Source organism: Carcharodon carcharias, chromosome 16, assembly GCF_017639515.1.
Source record: "Carcharodon carcharias isolate sCarCar2 chromosome 16, sCarCar2.pri, whole genome shotgun sequence".
NCBI lineage: Eukaryota > Metazoa > Chordata > Chondrichthyes > Lamniformes > Lamnidae > Carcharodon > Carcharodon carcharias.
The window spans coordinates 118,721,008-118,738,205 of record NC_054482.1 but is presented as its reverse complement, the minus strand read 5'-3'; the positions used below and the strand labels follow the sequence as shown (position 1 = coordinate 118,738,205).

General features: G+C 42.6%; 1 protein-coding gene across 1 annotated transcript in view; it reads right to left on the bottom strand.

Moving 5' to 3' along the window:
* LOC121288896 (leucine-rich repeat and IQ domain-containing protein 3-like) overlaps positions 1-17,198 on the bottom strand; it is a 72,363-nt gene that overhangs the window by 42,125 nt on the left and 13,040 nt on the right. Inside the window, exons 4-5 of the mRNA XM_041207730.1 lie at positions 9,710-9,843; positions 8,721-8,823 (exon numbers count right to left, since the gene is read on the bottom strand). Of these exons, the coding sequence (XP_041063664.1) occupies positions 8,721-8,823; positions 9,710-9,843 (237 nt within the window). The remainder of the gene's footprint in view (positions 1-8,720; positions 8,824-9,709; positions 9,844-17,198) is intronic.

Genomic DNA, 17,198 nt, shown 5'->3' with positions numbered 1-17,198 from the left:
AGTGCCCAGATACACAGCCCTGCCCAGTGCCCAGATACACAGTCCTGCCCAGTGCCCAGATACACAGCCCTGCCCAGTGCCCAGATACACAGTCCTGCCCAGTGCCCAGATACACAGTCCTGCCCAGTGCCCGGATACACAGCCCTGCCCAGTGCCCAGATACACAGTCCTGCCCAGTGCCCAGATACACAGCCCTGCCCAGTGTCCAGATACACAGTCCCGCCCAGTGTCCAGATACACAGTCCCGCCCAGTGCCCAGATACACAGTCCCGCTCAGTGCCCAGATACACAGCCCTGCCCAGTGCCCAGATACACAGTCCCACCTCGTGCCCAGATACACAGTCCCGCCCAGTGCCCAGATACACAGTCCCGCTCAGTGCCCAGATACACAGCCCTGCCCAGTGCCCAGATACACAGCCCTGCCCAGTGCCCAGATACACAGTCCCGCCCAGTGCCCAGATACACAGTCCCGCCCAGTCCTCTGATACATAGTCCCGGGAGTTAAAAATAGCAACAACCTATGCAGCACTTAGGGAAGTAACTCTTTTGTAAGAATTTAAAGATTCAATCCTTTTGGTCGTGAGAACTCATGTGGAGGAACAGAGGATCGATTCTGTAAGACAAGCAGCAGGTATAGCTGATGATTATGAGTTAGTTCATAGAGCTAAACCTTTTTGCATCACCCTTTCAAATTGGAAAATGATAAAAAGTGGGAAGGTGAAAGGAAGGCAGGTAGTCAGGGAAGAGAAGGAGTAGCTGGAAGTTCCCAGGAAGTTTTTTTCTCAGAATAAAAAGGAAGGTGCTGAAGGTAGAAGTGACATTCGACAATTGAGGTGTTTTCACTGTAATAAAGTGGGGCACACAAAGTCAGTGAGTTGGAGATTGCAGGAAAAATCTGTAGGAATTGTTGGGGTACAGAAAAGCTCTGGAAGTAAAAGTGCTGTGGGTTCTGAGGTTCAGGCACAGGAGAAACCAGTGGTTTGTGTACAGGTGAAACAGGGAGAATCAGTGAAAGGTGAAGAAGTGGGAATGTGTTCACAGTTCACTCAAGAGAATTCTGAGGAGCAGGTTGCAGAAATGTTTAAAGATTTTGTGTGTGAAGGGAAAGTTTTTCCGTGTGTACAGGGTAGAGTAGATAAAGATGTTAAAATTTTAAGAGTCACGGGGCTAGTCAATCCTTAATGTTGTGGGATAGTGATATTTGTTGTTCAAATGTAGTATTGCAGGAACAGGTAATAATAAGTGGGGTTCATGGATATGCTAAATCTATTCCATTGTGGAAGGTAAATTTAAAGAGCAAATGGAGGACAGGTGAAGTTATAGTTGGAGTGGTGGAAAAATTGCCCATTGCAGGGGATCAATTTATTCTGGGTAATGATATAGCTGGATAGCAAATATAGGTGATGCCTATTGTAGTTGAGCAGCCTGAAGAAGTGTTTTCAACAGAAGTGTTACAGGAGGAACATCCTGGATTGTTTCCTGATTGTGTTGTAATGAGATCAAAGACTCATAAGGACGAACAAGAAAAATTAGATCAACAGGCAGTTCAAAGGCAAGAAGAAGGTGTCGAAATCCAATTAGCTGGCGTTGTGCTTGATAACATTGTTCAAGAGGAAGGAATACAGGACAGTTCAGCTGAAGTGTTTAACTCAAAGAGGTTAGTGGAGTTACAGAAAAATGATTTGTAATTAAAACAGTTATATCAGAAAGCTTATTCAGAAACAGAAGCAAAATGTATTCCAGTATATATCTTCGAGGAGATATTTTAATGAGAAAGTGGAGGTTGGATCATGTCTCAGCAAATGAAAGCTGGAGGGAGGTGCATCAGATTGTTACCCCATTAGGGTATAGAAATGAGATTCTGAAGATTGCTCATGAAATTCCAAAGTGGGGGCATTTAGGAATTAGGAAAACACAGGAAAAGATACAGAGGGTTTTTTTTGGTTAGGATTGCAGAAAGATGTAGTCAAATTCTGTAGAACCTGTTATACATGTCAAATAACAGGGAAACCACAGGCAGTGATTAAGCTGGCACCTTTAATACCAGGATTTGAAGAACCTTTTACCAGGGTCATGATTGATTGTGTAGAACCACTCACTAAGACTAAAAGTGGAAATCAGTATTTATTGACAATAATGGATGTGTCTATTGGGTTTCCTGAAGTGATACCTTTAAGAAATATTATAACTAAGAAGATTGTGGAGGAGTTAATTAAATGTTTTACAAGATATGGTTTACCTAAGGAAATACAATCAGGTCAGGGGTCAAATTTCATGTCACAGCTGTTTAAGGAAGTAATGAACAGTTTGGGGATAAAACAACTTAAGTCAACAGCTTATCATCTGGAGTCACAAGGAGCTTTGGAAAGATGGTATCAACCTTTAAAAGCTGTGATGAGAGCGTACTGTCAGGATTATGCACAGGATTGGGATACAGGAATTCCATTTTTTTAATTTGCGATTCGAGATGTTCCTAATGCATCAACTGGTTTTAGCCCTTTTGAACTAGTTTGTGGTCATGGGGTAAGGGGACCACTAAAATTGATTCATGTGAAATTGGTGGGTCAAAATTCAGAAACTATTCTCCTGGATTATGCATCAAATTTCAGGGAAAGATTGAACAGAGCATGTGAGTTGGCTAGGGAACATTTGAAGACATCACAGCAAATGATGAAAGTGAAAGCAGATAAGAAAGCTAAAACTCGCAGTTTTTGTTTGGAGGGGAAGTATTTGTTTCTGGAGGGGAAGTATTAGTTTTGTTATCAGTATTAGGTGATTCATTAAATGCAAGATTTAGTGGGCCTTACAGGATTGAAAAGAAGTTGAGTGAAGCAAATTATTTAATAAATACTCCAGATAGAAGAAAGAAGCACAGGATGTGGCATGTAAATATGCTTAAAAAGTACTTTCATAGGCAAGAAGAATAAAAAGAGGTGTTAGTGATGGTGGGTAATGAGAAAGAGATAGAAGTGCAGGACTCTGAAATTGATTTTCCTCTCATAAAACTGGATAATGAGGGGGTGCTTGAAAATTTAAATCATATATTGAGATATCTTCCAAGCAAGTGTCAAAGTGATTTGGAAAAGCTATTGCAGTCATGCAAACATATTTGTGAAAATAAGCTGGACAAATTTAGCAATACATGATGTATGTATGGAAATATCATCTTCAATAAGACAACAGCCTTATAGATTAAATCCAGCAAATTTATCACAAGTACAAAACAAAATTGATTTCATGCTTCAAAATGATATCATTGAGTCTAGTTGCAGTAACTGGAGTTTGCCTATTGTATTGGTACTGAAACCGGATGGAACACAAAGCCTGTGTATGGACTATCGAAAGGTGAATGTAGTGACAAAAGTGGATTCATATCCTTTACCATGGTTGGAAGATTGCATTGAGAAAGTGGGACAATCGAAATTTATCATAAAGATTGACTTGATAAAAGGATATTGACAGGTACCATTGTTGGAGAGAGCAAAGGAGATATCAGCTTTTGTAATACCAACTGGACTTTATTAGTTTAAACTCATGCCATTTGGTATGAAGAATGCACCTGCGACATTTCAAAGACTGACAAACAAAGTAATTGTGGGTCTGAGCAATTGTGCTGTTTATATTGATGATCTAATCGTTTTCAATTAGACGTGGGAGGAGCATTTACAGCATCTGGAAGAATTATTTACTCAACTACAAGAAGCTAATTTAGTGATGAACTTGGCTGAAAGTGAATTTGCAGAAGCGCAAGTTACATATCTAGGCCACACCATTGGATATGGTAAGGTGGCTCCAAGAGATATGAAAGTCAGGGCTATCGTGGATTTCCCAGTGTCTACAACAAAACGAGAAGTTTTGCGATTTCTGGGCATGAGTGGGTTTTACCGGAAACTTGTACTAAATTTTAGCCGAGTGGTTGCTCCACTGACTGAACTATTAAAAAAGAACAAAAAGTTTCAATGGACACTGGAGTGTCAGAAATCATTCGATAGTTTGAAAACTGTATTAACTATGACACCAGTTTTGGCAGTACCCAATTATGCCAAGCAATTTAAGTTGGCAATTGACACAAGTGATATAGGCACTGAGGCTGTACTGTTACAAGATGACACTGGAATTGAAAAACCGATAGGGTATTTTTCACAGAAGCTGAAAGTACAACAGAGAAGATATTCAACAATCAAAAAAGAGGCTCCGGGTTTGGTGCTGGCATTGCAGTATTTTGAAACTTATGTCGCAAACAATTCATCAGAAACAACTGTTGAAACAGACCATAATCCTTTGAAGATTTTGGACAAATTTCGAGACAGAAGTGCAAGACTTTTCAGACGGAGTTAATTATTACCATTTAATCTACGCATTATACATCTTGCTGGAAGAAAAATTTTTTTACAGATGCTTTATTAAGAGTTTGAAGCTTAAAGAAAAATAGGACATTTTTCTAGACACTGAACTGGAGTGATTTCTGTTGATATCAAGGACTTGCGTATATATATTGTTATGTTAATGCATGCAGCTGGTAATGTAATAGTGTAATAAGTATAGGACATGGTGTGAAACAAAAACAGAAAATGCTGGAAAAGCTCAGCAGATCAAAAAGCATCTGTGGAGAGAAAGACAGAGTTAATGTTTCGAGTCTGTATGACTCTTCTTCAAAGCTTCTGTTTTTGTTTCAGATTTCCAGCATTCGCAATATTTTGCCTTTGTCTTAGAAGATAGTGTAAGGTGGATTATTAAAATGAAGCCATCTTTTAGAATTATGACAAAATCAGAGAATCACACAGTGCAGAAGAGGCCCTTCGGCCCATCGAGACTGCACTGACATGTGATTTACACCTGATCTGCCTACCTAATCCCATTTACCAGCCCTTGGCCCTTAACCTTGAATGTTATGACGTGCCAAGTGCTCATCCAGGTACTTTTTAAAGGATGTGAGGCAATCCGCCTCCACCACCCTCCCAGGCAGCACATTCCAGATCGTCACCACCCTCTAGGTAAAAATGTTCTTCCTCACATTCCCCCTAAATCTCCTGCCCCTCACCTTGAACTTATGCCCCCTTGTGACTGACCCTCCAACTAAGGGGAACAGCTGCTCCCTATCCACCCTGTCCATGCCCCTCATAATCTTGTACACCTCGATCAGGTCGCCCCTCAGTCTTCTCTGCTCCAACGAAAACAATCCAAGTCTATCCAACCTCTCTTCATAACTTAAATGTTTCATCCCAGGCAACATCCTGGTGAATCTCCCCTGCACCCCCTCCAATGCAATCACATCCTTCCTATAATGTGACGACCAGAACTGCACACAGAATTCCAGCTGTGGCCTCACCAAGGTTCTACAGAACTCCAACATGACCTCCCTACTTTTATAATCTATGCCTCGATTGATAAAGGCAAGTCTCCCATATGACTTTTTTACCACCCCACTAACATGCCCCTCCACCTTCAGAGTTCTTTGGACACACATGCCAAGGTCCCTTTGTTCCTCAGAACTTCCTAGTGTCATGCCGTTCATTGAATACTTCCTTGTCAAATTACTCCTTTCAAAGTGTATCACCTCATACTTTTCAGGGTTAAATAGCACCTGCCACTTATCTGCCCATTTGACCATCCTGTCTATATCTTCCTGTAGTCCAAGACAGTCAACCTCACTGTTAACTACCCGGCCAATCTTTGTGTCATCCACAAACTTACTAATCCTACCCCCCACATTGTCATCTATGTCGTTTATAAAAATGACAAATAATAGGGGACCCAGCATAGATCCCTGTGGTATGCCACTGGACACTGGCTTCCAGTCACTAAAGCATCCTTCTGTCATCACCCACTGTCTCCTACAACTAAGCCAATTTTGAATCCACCTTATCAAATTACCCTGTATCCCATGTGCATTTGCCTTCTTTATAAGTCTCCCATGTGGGACCTTGTCAAAGGCTTTGCTGAAATCCAGATAAACCACATCCACTGCACCACCCTCATCTACACACCTGGTCACCCCCTCAAAACATTCAATCACATTTGTTAGGCATGACCTCCCTCTGACAAAGCCATGCTGACGATCCCTGATCAAACCTTGCCTCTCCAAGTGGAGATAGATTCTCTCCTTCAGAATTTTCTCTAAGTTTCCCTACCAATGACGTGAGACTCACTGGCCTGTAGTTCCCTGGCTTATCTCTACAACCCTTCTTAAATAGTGGAACCACATTAGCTGTTCTCCAGTCCTCTGGCACCTCCCCCGTGGCCAGAGAGGAATTAAAAGTTTGGGTCAGAGCCCCTGCGATCTCCTCCTTTGCCTCCCTCAGCAGTCTGGGACACAAATCATCCAGACCTGGAGATTTGTCTGCTTTTTCAGCCTGCCAACGCCTCCAATACCTTGTCATTCCCTATATCAATTTGCTCAAGAACCTCGCAGTCTCTCTCCCCGAGTTCCATATCATCATCCTCATTCTCTTGGGTGAAGACAGATGTGAAGTATTCATTCAACACTCTACTGATGTCCTCTGGCTCCACCCAAAGATTGCCCCCTTGGTCCCTTATGGGCCCTACTCTTTGCCTGGTTATCCTCTTCCCATTGATATACTTATAGAATATGTTGGGATTTTCCCTACTTTTACCAGCCAGAGCTTTCTCATATCCCCTCTTTGCTCTCCTAATTGCTTTCTTAAGCTCCACCCTGCACTGTCTGTCCTCCACTAATGCCTCTGCTGATTTGCTTCCCTTGTACCTGCTAAAAGCCTCTTTTCCTTCTCATCGTATCCTGAATATCTCTGATCATCCATGGTTCTCTGGGCTTGTTACTCCTTCCTAACACCTTAGAGGGAACATGTTGAGCCTGTACCCTCCCCATTTCCTTTTTGAATGCCCCCCATTGCTCTTCTGTAGATTTCCCCACAAGTAGCTGTTCCTAGTCTACCTTGGCTAGATCCTGCCTTATTTTACTAAAATCCGCTCTCCTCCAATCCAAAACATTTTTTTGCAACTTGTCAATTTCTTTGTCCATAACAAGCTTAAATTGTACCATGTTGTGGTCGCTATCACTAAAATGCTCCCCCACCACCACCTCAGCCACCTGTCTGGCTTCATTCCTCAGAATTGGGTCCAGCAGTGCACTGTCCCTTGTTGGACCCTCTACATATTGACCTAAAAAGTTTTCCTGTACACATTTCAAGACATCCACTCCATTCAAGCCCTTAAACAATGTCTATCCCAATTAATGTTGGGAAAGTTGAAATCACCTGATATAATTACCCTATTGTTACTGTTTTTACACACCTCCACAAATTGTGCACACATTTGCTCCTCAATTTCCTGCTGACTATCTGGGGGTCTATAATAAACACCTAACAATGTGGCTGCCCCTTTTTTATTCCTAAGCTCTACCCACAAAGCTTCATTCGATGTCCCCTCCAAGATATCATCTCTCCTTACTGCAGTAACTGACTCCTTAACTAATAATGCAACACCTCCTCCTCTTTTACCTCCTCCCCTGTCTCACCTGAAGATTCTATATCCTGGAATGTTGAGCTGCCAATCCTGACCCTCCCTCAATCACGTCTCAGTGATGGCTACTATATCACAATTCCACATGTCAATCCTCACCCTTAGCTCATCCGTTTTACCTGTAATACTCCTGGCATTAATGTAGAGGCCATCCAGCCTTGCCTTATTCCCTTGAAACTTAATGCAGCTGTACTCCCTCTGACTTGATTGTTTTACTGTATTATGATGTGTCCCTATTCTGCTAACATTCTGTGTCCCCTTGCCCCTGTCAAATTAGTTTAAACTCCTCCCAACAGCACTAGCAAACCCACCCACAAGGATGTTAGTCCTGCTCTGGTTCAGATGTAGACCGTCCCACTTGTACAGATCCCACCTTCCCCAGAAATGGTTCCAGTGATCCAGGAATCTAAAACCCTCCCTCCTGCACCAACTCTTAAACCACGTATTCATCTGCGCTATTCTCTTATTTCTGAGCTCACTAGCATGTGGCACTGGGACTAACCCAGAGATTACAACCCGAAAGGTCTTGCTTTTTAGTCCACTGCCTAACTCCCTGAATTCTTGATGCAAGACCTCACCCCTATTTCTACCTATGTCATTGGTTCAACATGTACCATGACTTCTGCCTTATCGCCCACCCCCTTCAGGATGCCCTGCAGCAGTTCAGTGACATCCCAGACCCTGGCACCAGGGAGGCAACACACCATCCTGAAGTCACGTTGATGGCCATAGTAGCGCCTATCTGTTCCCCTGACCATAGAATCGCCTATTACTATTGCTCTTCCTCCCTTTCTCCCCTCCTGTACAGACTGGCTGCTTATGGTGCCAGAAGCTTGGCTCTGTCCGCACTCCCTGGAGGAACCAGCACACTCATCAGCGCTCTGATACACACCCCCAAGTGCTCTGATACACAGTTTTTTCTATTCAGTCACAGGATGTAGGCTTCACTGGCTGGGCCAGGGTTTATTGCCCATCATCCCACCCAGTGTTCTGATACACAGACCCACAGTGCTTTGATCCAGTCCCACCTAGTGCTCTGATCCACAGTGCTCTGATCCACAGAGCCTCACATTGTTCTTATAGACAGTCCACCCAGTGGCCTGATACATAGCATCACCAGTGATGAAACAGAATCCTAATGTTATTTTGTTGGGGGTAAAAACATACATTTTAATTTCTAATAATCCCTGAAGTATATTCCCAATATGGTGCTGACTCACCCACATGCTGCCATCTTCCAGTACATGGATACCCCGGCTGCATAATTCTCCGTTCACCCACCTTTCCGGCAAAGCTTGTTGTTTACATGGAGTTAATACAGCTCTGGTTTAGTACAATAAAATAGAAAATACTGTTAACATTAGTATTTCAGTACTGGTTACTACAATGTCTAGTTTTTAATAGGGTGATGGCAACATGGATGAAACAAAATCTTATTGAAATGTTACTGGTGATGTTGGAAATCAAGCCGACAGCAATGTTGCCTGCTGGTTATCAATCTGAGCCACAGGTAGCTTTTGGTTAGCTGGTTGCCCTGGTGCATCTGGAGATCCATCATCAACCCTGAGTCTCTGACTCACACTACTGACAAACCTACATTGGGAGGTTTTGATAGAGGTGTGCAAAATCATGCTGATTGTGATAAATCAAATAGGGACAAACTGCAACAGGAGGTTTGGTAACAGCCAGATCACTACCCAATGGCATCAGAGAGGAGTGCCAATTAGGGCAGTGAAGTCAAGAGGGACCAGTGCCTGTGAAACACACCTCAGCACAGAACAATATCCACACAAGGGGGTAATTGTCCCCATGAAACACACACCAGCACAGGGTCAATGCCTCAGGAGAGAAGGGAAAATAAATACCAGAAACAAAATATTAAAAACCAAAAGCATTAAAATAGCACCAATACTGAAATAAGATTGAAAGGCAGAAAAAGTGGCTGCAACAATATAAAATCAAATTGAGCAACAACAAATGAAACATAAAAAGTGAAAATGTAGTTTAGGGGATGGGTTATAAATAGAAAAAATGAAACAATCGAAATAAGGAACAGATTTTGTATTCTTGTGTCAGAGTATAGCAGTGGGGGATTTAACAGAGAAAATATTTTAACAGTTAGTGTTATCAAACCAAAGAGGGAGCATTTGTCAATCGAATTTATAGACTAGAGCTGTTGAAATAAGAAAACATGTAAGTGAATCAATACCTCAGCTTCTTTCTGACCAAGAATCCACGAAACCATCGTTGAATTATCAGCACTGGAGAGTAATGGGCAAGAATGTTGTTGATGGTGGAGATGAGCTTCCTTATACGCGTCAACTCACTCCGCCAGGACGAGACCTATGTCAGAAGTAAACGGATTAGCAATGATTCCATTTTGCTATGACCGAGATGGGAGGAGTGCACTGTCTGTCTCTAGTTCCACTTCTCCACAGGTCACAACATGTACATAAATGATTTTACCAGCTAGCTATACGGCCAAATACGTGCTTTACCGAATCTCAGAATGGAAATAAAGGGACTTCCCCCCTCCTCACTGTCCAAGGGCCCAAACACTCCTTTCAAGTGAAGCAGCATTTCACTTGCATTTCCCTCAATTTAGTCTATTGCATTCGCTGCTCCCAATGTGGTCTCCTCTACATTGGAGAGACAAAACGCAGACTGGGTGACCGCTTTGCAGAACATCTTCGGTCTGTCCGCAAGCATGACCCGGACCTCCCTGTCGCTTGTCATTTCAACACACCACCCTGCTCTCATGCCCACATGTCCGTCCTTGGCTTGCTGCAATGTTCCAGTGAAGTCCAACGCAAACTGGAGGAACAGCACCTCATCTTCCGACTAGGCACTTTACAGCCTTCCGGACTGAATATTGAGTTCAACAATTTTAGATCATGAACTCTCTCCTCCATCCCCACCCCCTTTCCGCTCCCCCCATTTTCCAATAATTTAAATATATTTTTCTTTTCCCACCTATTTCCATTATTTTTAAATGTATTTCCATCTATTGTTTTATCTCTACCTTTTAGCCTATTTCGATCCCTTCCCCCCACCCCACCCCCACTAGGGCTATCTGTACCTTGCTCGTCCTGCTTTCTACCCTTAATGTCACCTATTAGCACATTCCTTAGCTAATATCACCACCGTCAACACCTCTTTGACCTTTTGTCTATGACATCTTTTGGTTATCTCCACCTATCACTGGCCCTCTATCCAGCTCTACCTGTTCCCCCTCCCCCCTTTAAACCAGCTTATGTTTTAACTCTTTTCTATTTTTCCTTAGTTCTGATGAAGAGTCATTCGGACTCGAAACGTTAACTGTGTCCCTCTCCGCAGATGCTGTCAGACCTGCTGAGTTTTTCCAGGTGTTTTTGTTTTTGTTTTGGATTTCCAGCATCTGCAGTTTTTTGCTTTTATCTATAGGTTTACCTGCTTCACTTGAGGGATAAGGGGTTGCATTTCCTTTTCACAAGAATTCTCTGTAGCTTTCAGGTATCTTGTTCACCTCCCCCACACTCAGCTATGTTTGTACTTGACTTTACAGCTGCAGTCAGAGCTGCGGCTTGGTCTGTAGTACTTTGGTTTGGGCCCCTTCCTCTGCATCAATCTTGTGTACCCTAATCGGTCCCATAGATTTACCCCGTAACTTTCAGCAATTTGCAAGGTATCCTACCTAGTGGAAATGGGGATACTTAGTCCTTCAGGTGTCATTCCCACCCTCAGAACTTCCTTTCTGGTCTGAGGAGGACATTCCAGTACATTTCCAGCTGTCCCTTCTCGTCCTTGGCATTTGCCTTCCTGTCGCTCTCCCACCTTCTATCCTTCTCGGGTTTGTGGGGATGAAGAAAAAATGGTTTGGGCTTATGCACAAGCTTGTGAACATCTGCCATCTCAGCTGCCTGTCTCGCTGTTGAAAACTTCTGGTTCTTACATGGGATCTTACTACTGGAGGGAGTGGATTTTTAAATTCCTCCAGAATCATTTCCCTAAATGTCTCATGTGTGGCCTCTACCTTTAGCATCTGTACTCAACGATCCAAGTCAGTTTGCTTTCCCCTCTCAAATTCAATGTAAGTCTGTCCAGGCTGTTTCCAGAGATTCTGAAATTTCCACCCGTGAGCTTCAGGGACCAACTCATAAGCAGTGAAAATAACTATTTTTGCCATCTCATAATCTGTGGAAGATGCGTCAGAAAGCAAGACATAAACTTCGTGAGCTCTGTCAGTCAATCTGCTTTGCATGAGCAATGTCCAGTTTTCTTTTTGCCACCCTATCTACTTAGCCATCTATGCAATAGAAATGAAAAATGCCTCTACATCCTTTCCTCAATCCTCGGGAGGGCTTGCACAAACTCAAACAGCTCACCATTGGGTCTTAGGTTAGAGTCATTTTCATTTTCAAAGGTATCCTACCCCATCAGTATTTTCTAGAATCAAGGCCAGCCTGTTTTAGTGCCAGCAGTCTAAGCTGGTATTCTCTTTCTTTGCCCCTTTCTTCACATTCTTTTTCTCTCACTTTTTCTTTCTCCTGCCTTTCTGCTTCAGCCCTTTTAAATTCGAATTCTATCTTCTTTGTAGTAACTGTAGTTTTAAGGAATGTAGCGACTGTAACTTTAAGACTTATTGTGCTGTATAGTATCATGTGACAGTGTGAACGAATCATCTCTGAGTGTGGGGAACCTTAAGGTGGGAGTCCTTCGTCTAGTTGTGGAGCTTGATGAAAGTATGTAACTAAAGTTCAAAGTTTCTAATGAGAAACCTGTCCGGAAAATCAAGTCCATAACAAACTAGCAATGAGGATGGGATCGAGTCTGGTGTCGTCCCTTGCCCAGAGACTGTGAGTGTCTTGTTTCAGCAGAGGAAAAAAGAAAATGTACTCACCAGGTATGCTGCTGAGTTCAGACAGAAGAAACAGAAGCGCTGTCATTTTAAATTAAAAAAAATGGCCCTGATCTCGCACTTTTTCTCCCTCCTGCCTTTCTGCTTTCTCCCATTCACAAAATCTTTACAGTGCAGAAGGAAACCATTAGGCCCATCAAGTCTGCACTGGCTCTCTGAAAGAGCATTCTACCTAGTCCCACTCCCCTGCCTTATCCTCGTAACCTTACACATTCTCTCTTTTTAGATAGCAGTCCAATTCCCTTTTGGATACCTTGAGCGAACCTGCCTCCACCACCCTCTCAGGAAGTTCGTTCCAGATTCCAATCACCCTCTGGATGAAAAAAGTTTTCCTCAAATCACTTTTACTCTCTGTACTGTGAAATGCTTTCTCTTTTTCCTTTTCCTTTGCCCAAAATTCTATTTCTAACTTCTTGTTCTAACTGAAACTGCGCCCATGTAAACTTTACTCCTTCAGATTCTACAGCTTCCTCTGTTTCTTTCGCTTCCATTTTTGGCTTTTTGGCCACTGTTTTTCAGAGGTTTGTTTTCTTAGTTCTTGCTGTAACTTCTATCTGTAACTTTTCCACCACACTCATCAATTGTGCAACAGTTTATATCAATAAAGAATCATAATTTAACCCAGGCTGCTCCAAAAAACTCAACTTGCATCAAAAGTAGCCATTCCGCTGATGTGAACTTTAACACAGAAGAAACCTGTTTTTTTTCCCTTATACTCTTTTATCCATTCCCAATTATTAATCCGTTTACAATTACATGCTTTCATTTTAGGTTATATCCCATGAGCCTCCGACTATACATTACGACTGGGATGGGAGGAGTGTACTGTCTGTCGCTAGTTCCGCTACTCCATGGTCACAACATATATTTAAATGATTTTTCCAGCTAGCTATACGGCCAAATATGTGCTTTACGTACGAATCTCAGAATGACCAGTCAATTCCCAGGTTTATACAATAAACAACAAAATTATTAGATTATAAAACTAGACTTATCAAATAGAAAGGCAAAGCTTATTAACATACAGTATGAAATATGAAAGTATAATATTTACTCTTTCTAACCCTAACTAAAACACATACTCTCAGGTATTCAGCTGTGTCAACTAGGACACCACTGCTCCAAAGGCCCACATTAAGGAGTCACAGACCTTCGGCTGTCTCCTCAGATCTTCTAGCTTCTTGCAAGCCCACTTTGTTCCAAGTCTGCTCCCATTCTGCCTCTTCTGGAACTTTCTGGTATTCCCTTCTAGGTCACCTGACCCTCTTTTCCTGCTGTTTCATGTTCTTCCTCTTCTTTCTCTTCTGCGCAGGATCTCAGGGACAGTTTCCATCTAAAAGTATAAAAGAAAAACGAAGCCTGCATCTGCGCAGAGTCGTTTACTGACCTGTAACCAAGAAAATGCACCCACTGTCATGTGTGGCTAGGCTCCCGCCGGCACAGCGCAGACGCCAAAGATTGGAAAAAGGAACGCACTGCATCCTTTCCAGGATCAGCGCATGCGCAGAGGCTGCTGAGGCCTGTCTGGAACTGTAGTTCTCAAACTCAGAGGCCCAATCTCCATTTTTAAAAAGTAAGCTTTCTTCTCTCTTTTCTTTTTGCCACTTGTCACAGCCTGGGGAACAATTGATGACTCTTGCACCACTTTCCAGGCAGACTACGAGGAAAATCTGCAGTCAGTTAATTTCAGAATGCAGAGTGACTTCAGAGCATCTCCCATTCACTCTCTGCTTCGGACTAGGTCTGGAGCTTCAGGACCTGTTGTCTTCTTCACCCAAGCAGCTGATCCTTCTCGTTTTCTCCCCAAAGCAAAACCAGCCGACCGGATTTTAAACAGATTTCAAGGCCTGTGTTTTTCCAAAGCCATAAACCATCATGTGACCCTTTTGTAAACAGTCCACCAGGGTCAAGAGGTTTCCAGCTTCTTTAAAACTGCTTAATTACCTTTTCTTGCAAAATGCTGTCTTTTCCAGGAACAGCAGCAACCAGAGTCCTTGCAGCAACCCTTTTAGGGACAGGGTCTGCTAAAAAACACAAATTCTTCCAGAATATTCTTAGTCCTTGAAGATGAACCGTTTTCCGTGATTAAAGCGTTTATGACGATTTCAATGAGAGATCAAAGCGCTTCTTTATACAGCAACAACACCAAGGGTTCATCAGCTAACACTATTCATTTTCATTGATCCATGTGAGTTTGAGAAATAAGTTTTTCAATTTGTTTTCACGAGATGTGGGCATTGCTAGCTAGGCCAGCATTTATTGCCCATCCCGAATTGCCATTGAGAAGGTGGTGAACTGCTGCAGTCCATGTGGTGTTGGTGTAATCCACAGTGCTGTTAGGGAGGGAGTTCCAGGATTTTGACCAGTGACAGTGAAGGAACGGTGATATATTTCCATGTCAGGAAGGCAAGGGATTTGGAGGGGAATTTCCAGGTGGCGGTGTTCTCATCCATCTGCTGCCCTTGTCCTTCTACATGGTAGTGGTCATGGGTTTGGAAGGTGCTGTTGAAGGAGCCTTGGTGAACTCTAGCAGTGCATCTTGTAGATTGCATGCACTGCTGTTATCATGTGTCGGTGGTGGAGGGGTTGAATGTTTAAGGTGGTGGATGGGTTGCCAATTAAGTGGGCAGCTTTGTCCTGAACAGTATCAAGCTTCTTGAGTGTTGTGGGTGCTGCACTCATCCAGTGTAGAGTTTTCCATCACACTTCTGACTTGTGCCTTGTAGATGGTGCATAGGCTTTGGGGAATCAGGAGTGGAGTTATTCTCTGCAGAACTCCCAGCCTCTGATCTGCTCTTATAGCCAGTGTTTATATGGCTAGTCCAGTTCAATTTCTACTCAATGGTAATCCCCAGGATGTTTATTGATTATCTCATTTAACATGGAATGGCCAATCGATGTCAAATACTCCTGCTAGAATTTATGATAACTGTCAAATATGTAGCACCTTTAACGTTGTAAATCATCCAATTTATTTCACAAATTTTGACTCTAAGCCACGTCAGGAGATAGTAGGACAGATGAGTAAATGTTTGGTCAAAGAGGGAGGTATGAAAGAGTATCATTAAGGAGGAAGAAGAGAAATAGAAATATCTAGGGCAGGAATTTCAGAGTTTAGGGCTTAGGCAGCCACAGGCACCATTGACAACCAATGGTGAGGCGACGAAAATTGGGGAATGTGCAAGAGGTCAGAATTGGAAGAGTGCAGACATCTCAGAAGGATTAGGGCAAAGGAGGTTACAGAGCTAGGGAGGGTGCAATGCCATGAAGATTTGAAAACAAAGATGAGAATTTTTAAATCAATGTGTTGCTGTGCCGGGAGCTAACCAGTGGGTCAGAGAGCACAAGTGGGTGATGGGTCAACTGGACTTGACGCAAATTAGGATACAGGCAGCAGAGTTAAGCATCTAAACTACTTATTAGCTGCTGAGCATCAACACTCAAAATGGTAAATAGTGAAAGATGCAGATGGGGTAGAAGTAATCAAGCTATTTATGTTATCAATGAGCGCAGGAGTATACACCAACTACTGTTTTTTTTGTTACTTCATTCATGGAATGTATGTTTGCTGACCAGCATTTATTACCCATCTCTAATTGCCCTTGAGAAGGTGCCTTTGAGCCATCTTCTTGAATATGACAGAGTGGCTTGCCACACCATTTCAGAGGGCAGTTAAGAGTCAACCACATTGCTGTGGATCTGGAGTCACATAAAGGTCAGACCAGGTAAGGACGGCGGATTTCCTTCCCTGAAGGACATTAGTGAAATTTGAACTCTTGTCTCCAAATTGTTATCCAGGCCCCTGTATTACTTGCCCACTAATCAACAACGGTGCTACTATACTCCCCTTCACACATTTACAAGCCTCTAGCAAAGATCGAGATTAGATAAAACTTACTTTCACTAAGGATAGTGGAAATGTTGGAGAAAAGTTGCAATGATATCTGTTAAGAAGCAGGATTAAGGGTAGTGTCACAAACATGTAGTTGTGATATTGTAGAATTTGTGAAAAAAAGCCAATTTTCCTTTTTAAATGGACATAAGAAGCCTTAAAGGTGGCCTCCAAAAGTCACCTGACCTTTTCAACTGTCATGTGGTCAAGCTTCCAGAAAATTTCAAGTGGCTGCAGATAGACATATCCAAACAGGTGAAGACATTTGAAATTCAATTTGCATTTTCCCAAGGCTAAACAGAAATTCATTTTGGCCTCCCTGGAGATGTGAATAGTTCTTTCCTATCCCTCAAACCTGGGGGAATGGAAACCATTCAAGTTAATGACTGAGACATTTAAAAGGTTAATTGCTATGATCCCAGCTGATGCTGAACAAGCCTGATCCCTGGATGGAACCCAGTTGGATAGATCCTAACTTTTATTTAAATATAAAACAAAAAACTGCGGATGCTGGAAATCCAAAACAAAAACAGAATTACCTGGAAAAACTCAGCAGGTCTGGCAGCATCGGCGGAGAAAAAAAGAGTTGACGTTTCAAGTCCTCATGACCCTTCAACAGAACTGAGTGAATATTAGGAAATCATGTACAAGTAATAGGAAAAGGAAGAGAGAGCATTTTAAGTTGCACATGGGATACACTTAGGTCTTCAATGTCACCATCGTAATGTATCTGAAAATGTTAATGAATCGTAACTGTTCCATCTTCAAAATGGCCATAGCTTTGAGGAGAATGTTATAATCAGAATGGCCAATGGGCCATGAGTGTTAATGCACTGGAGGGATTTTTGACTGTGGGAGTTATTTGTGTTGCAGGTTGTTGAGGGGGCAACAGTGGGTTCAGCACTGGTG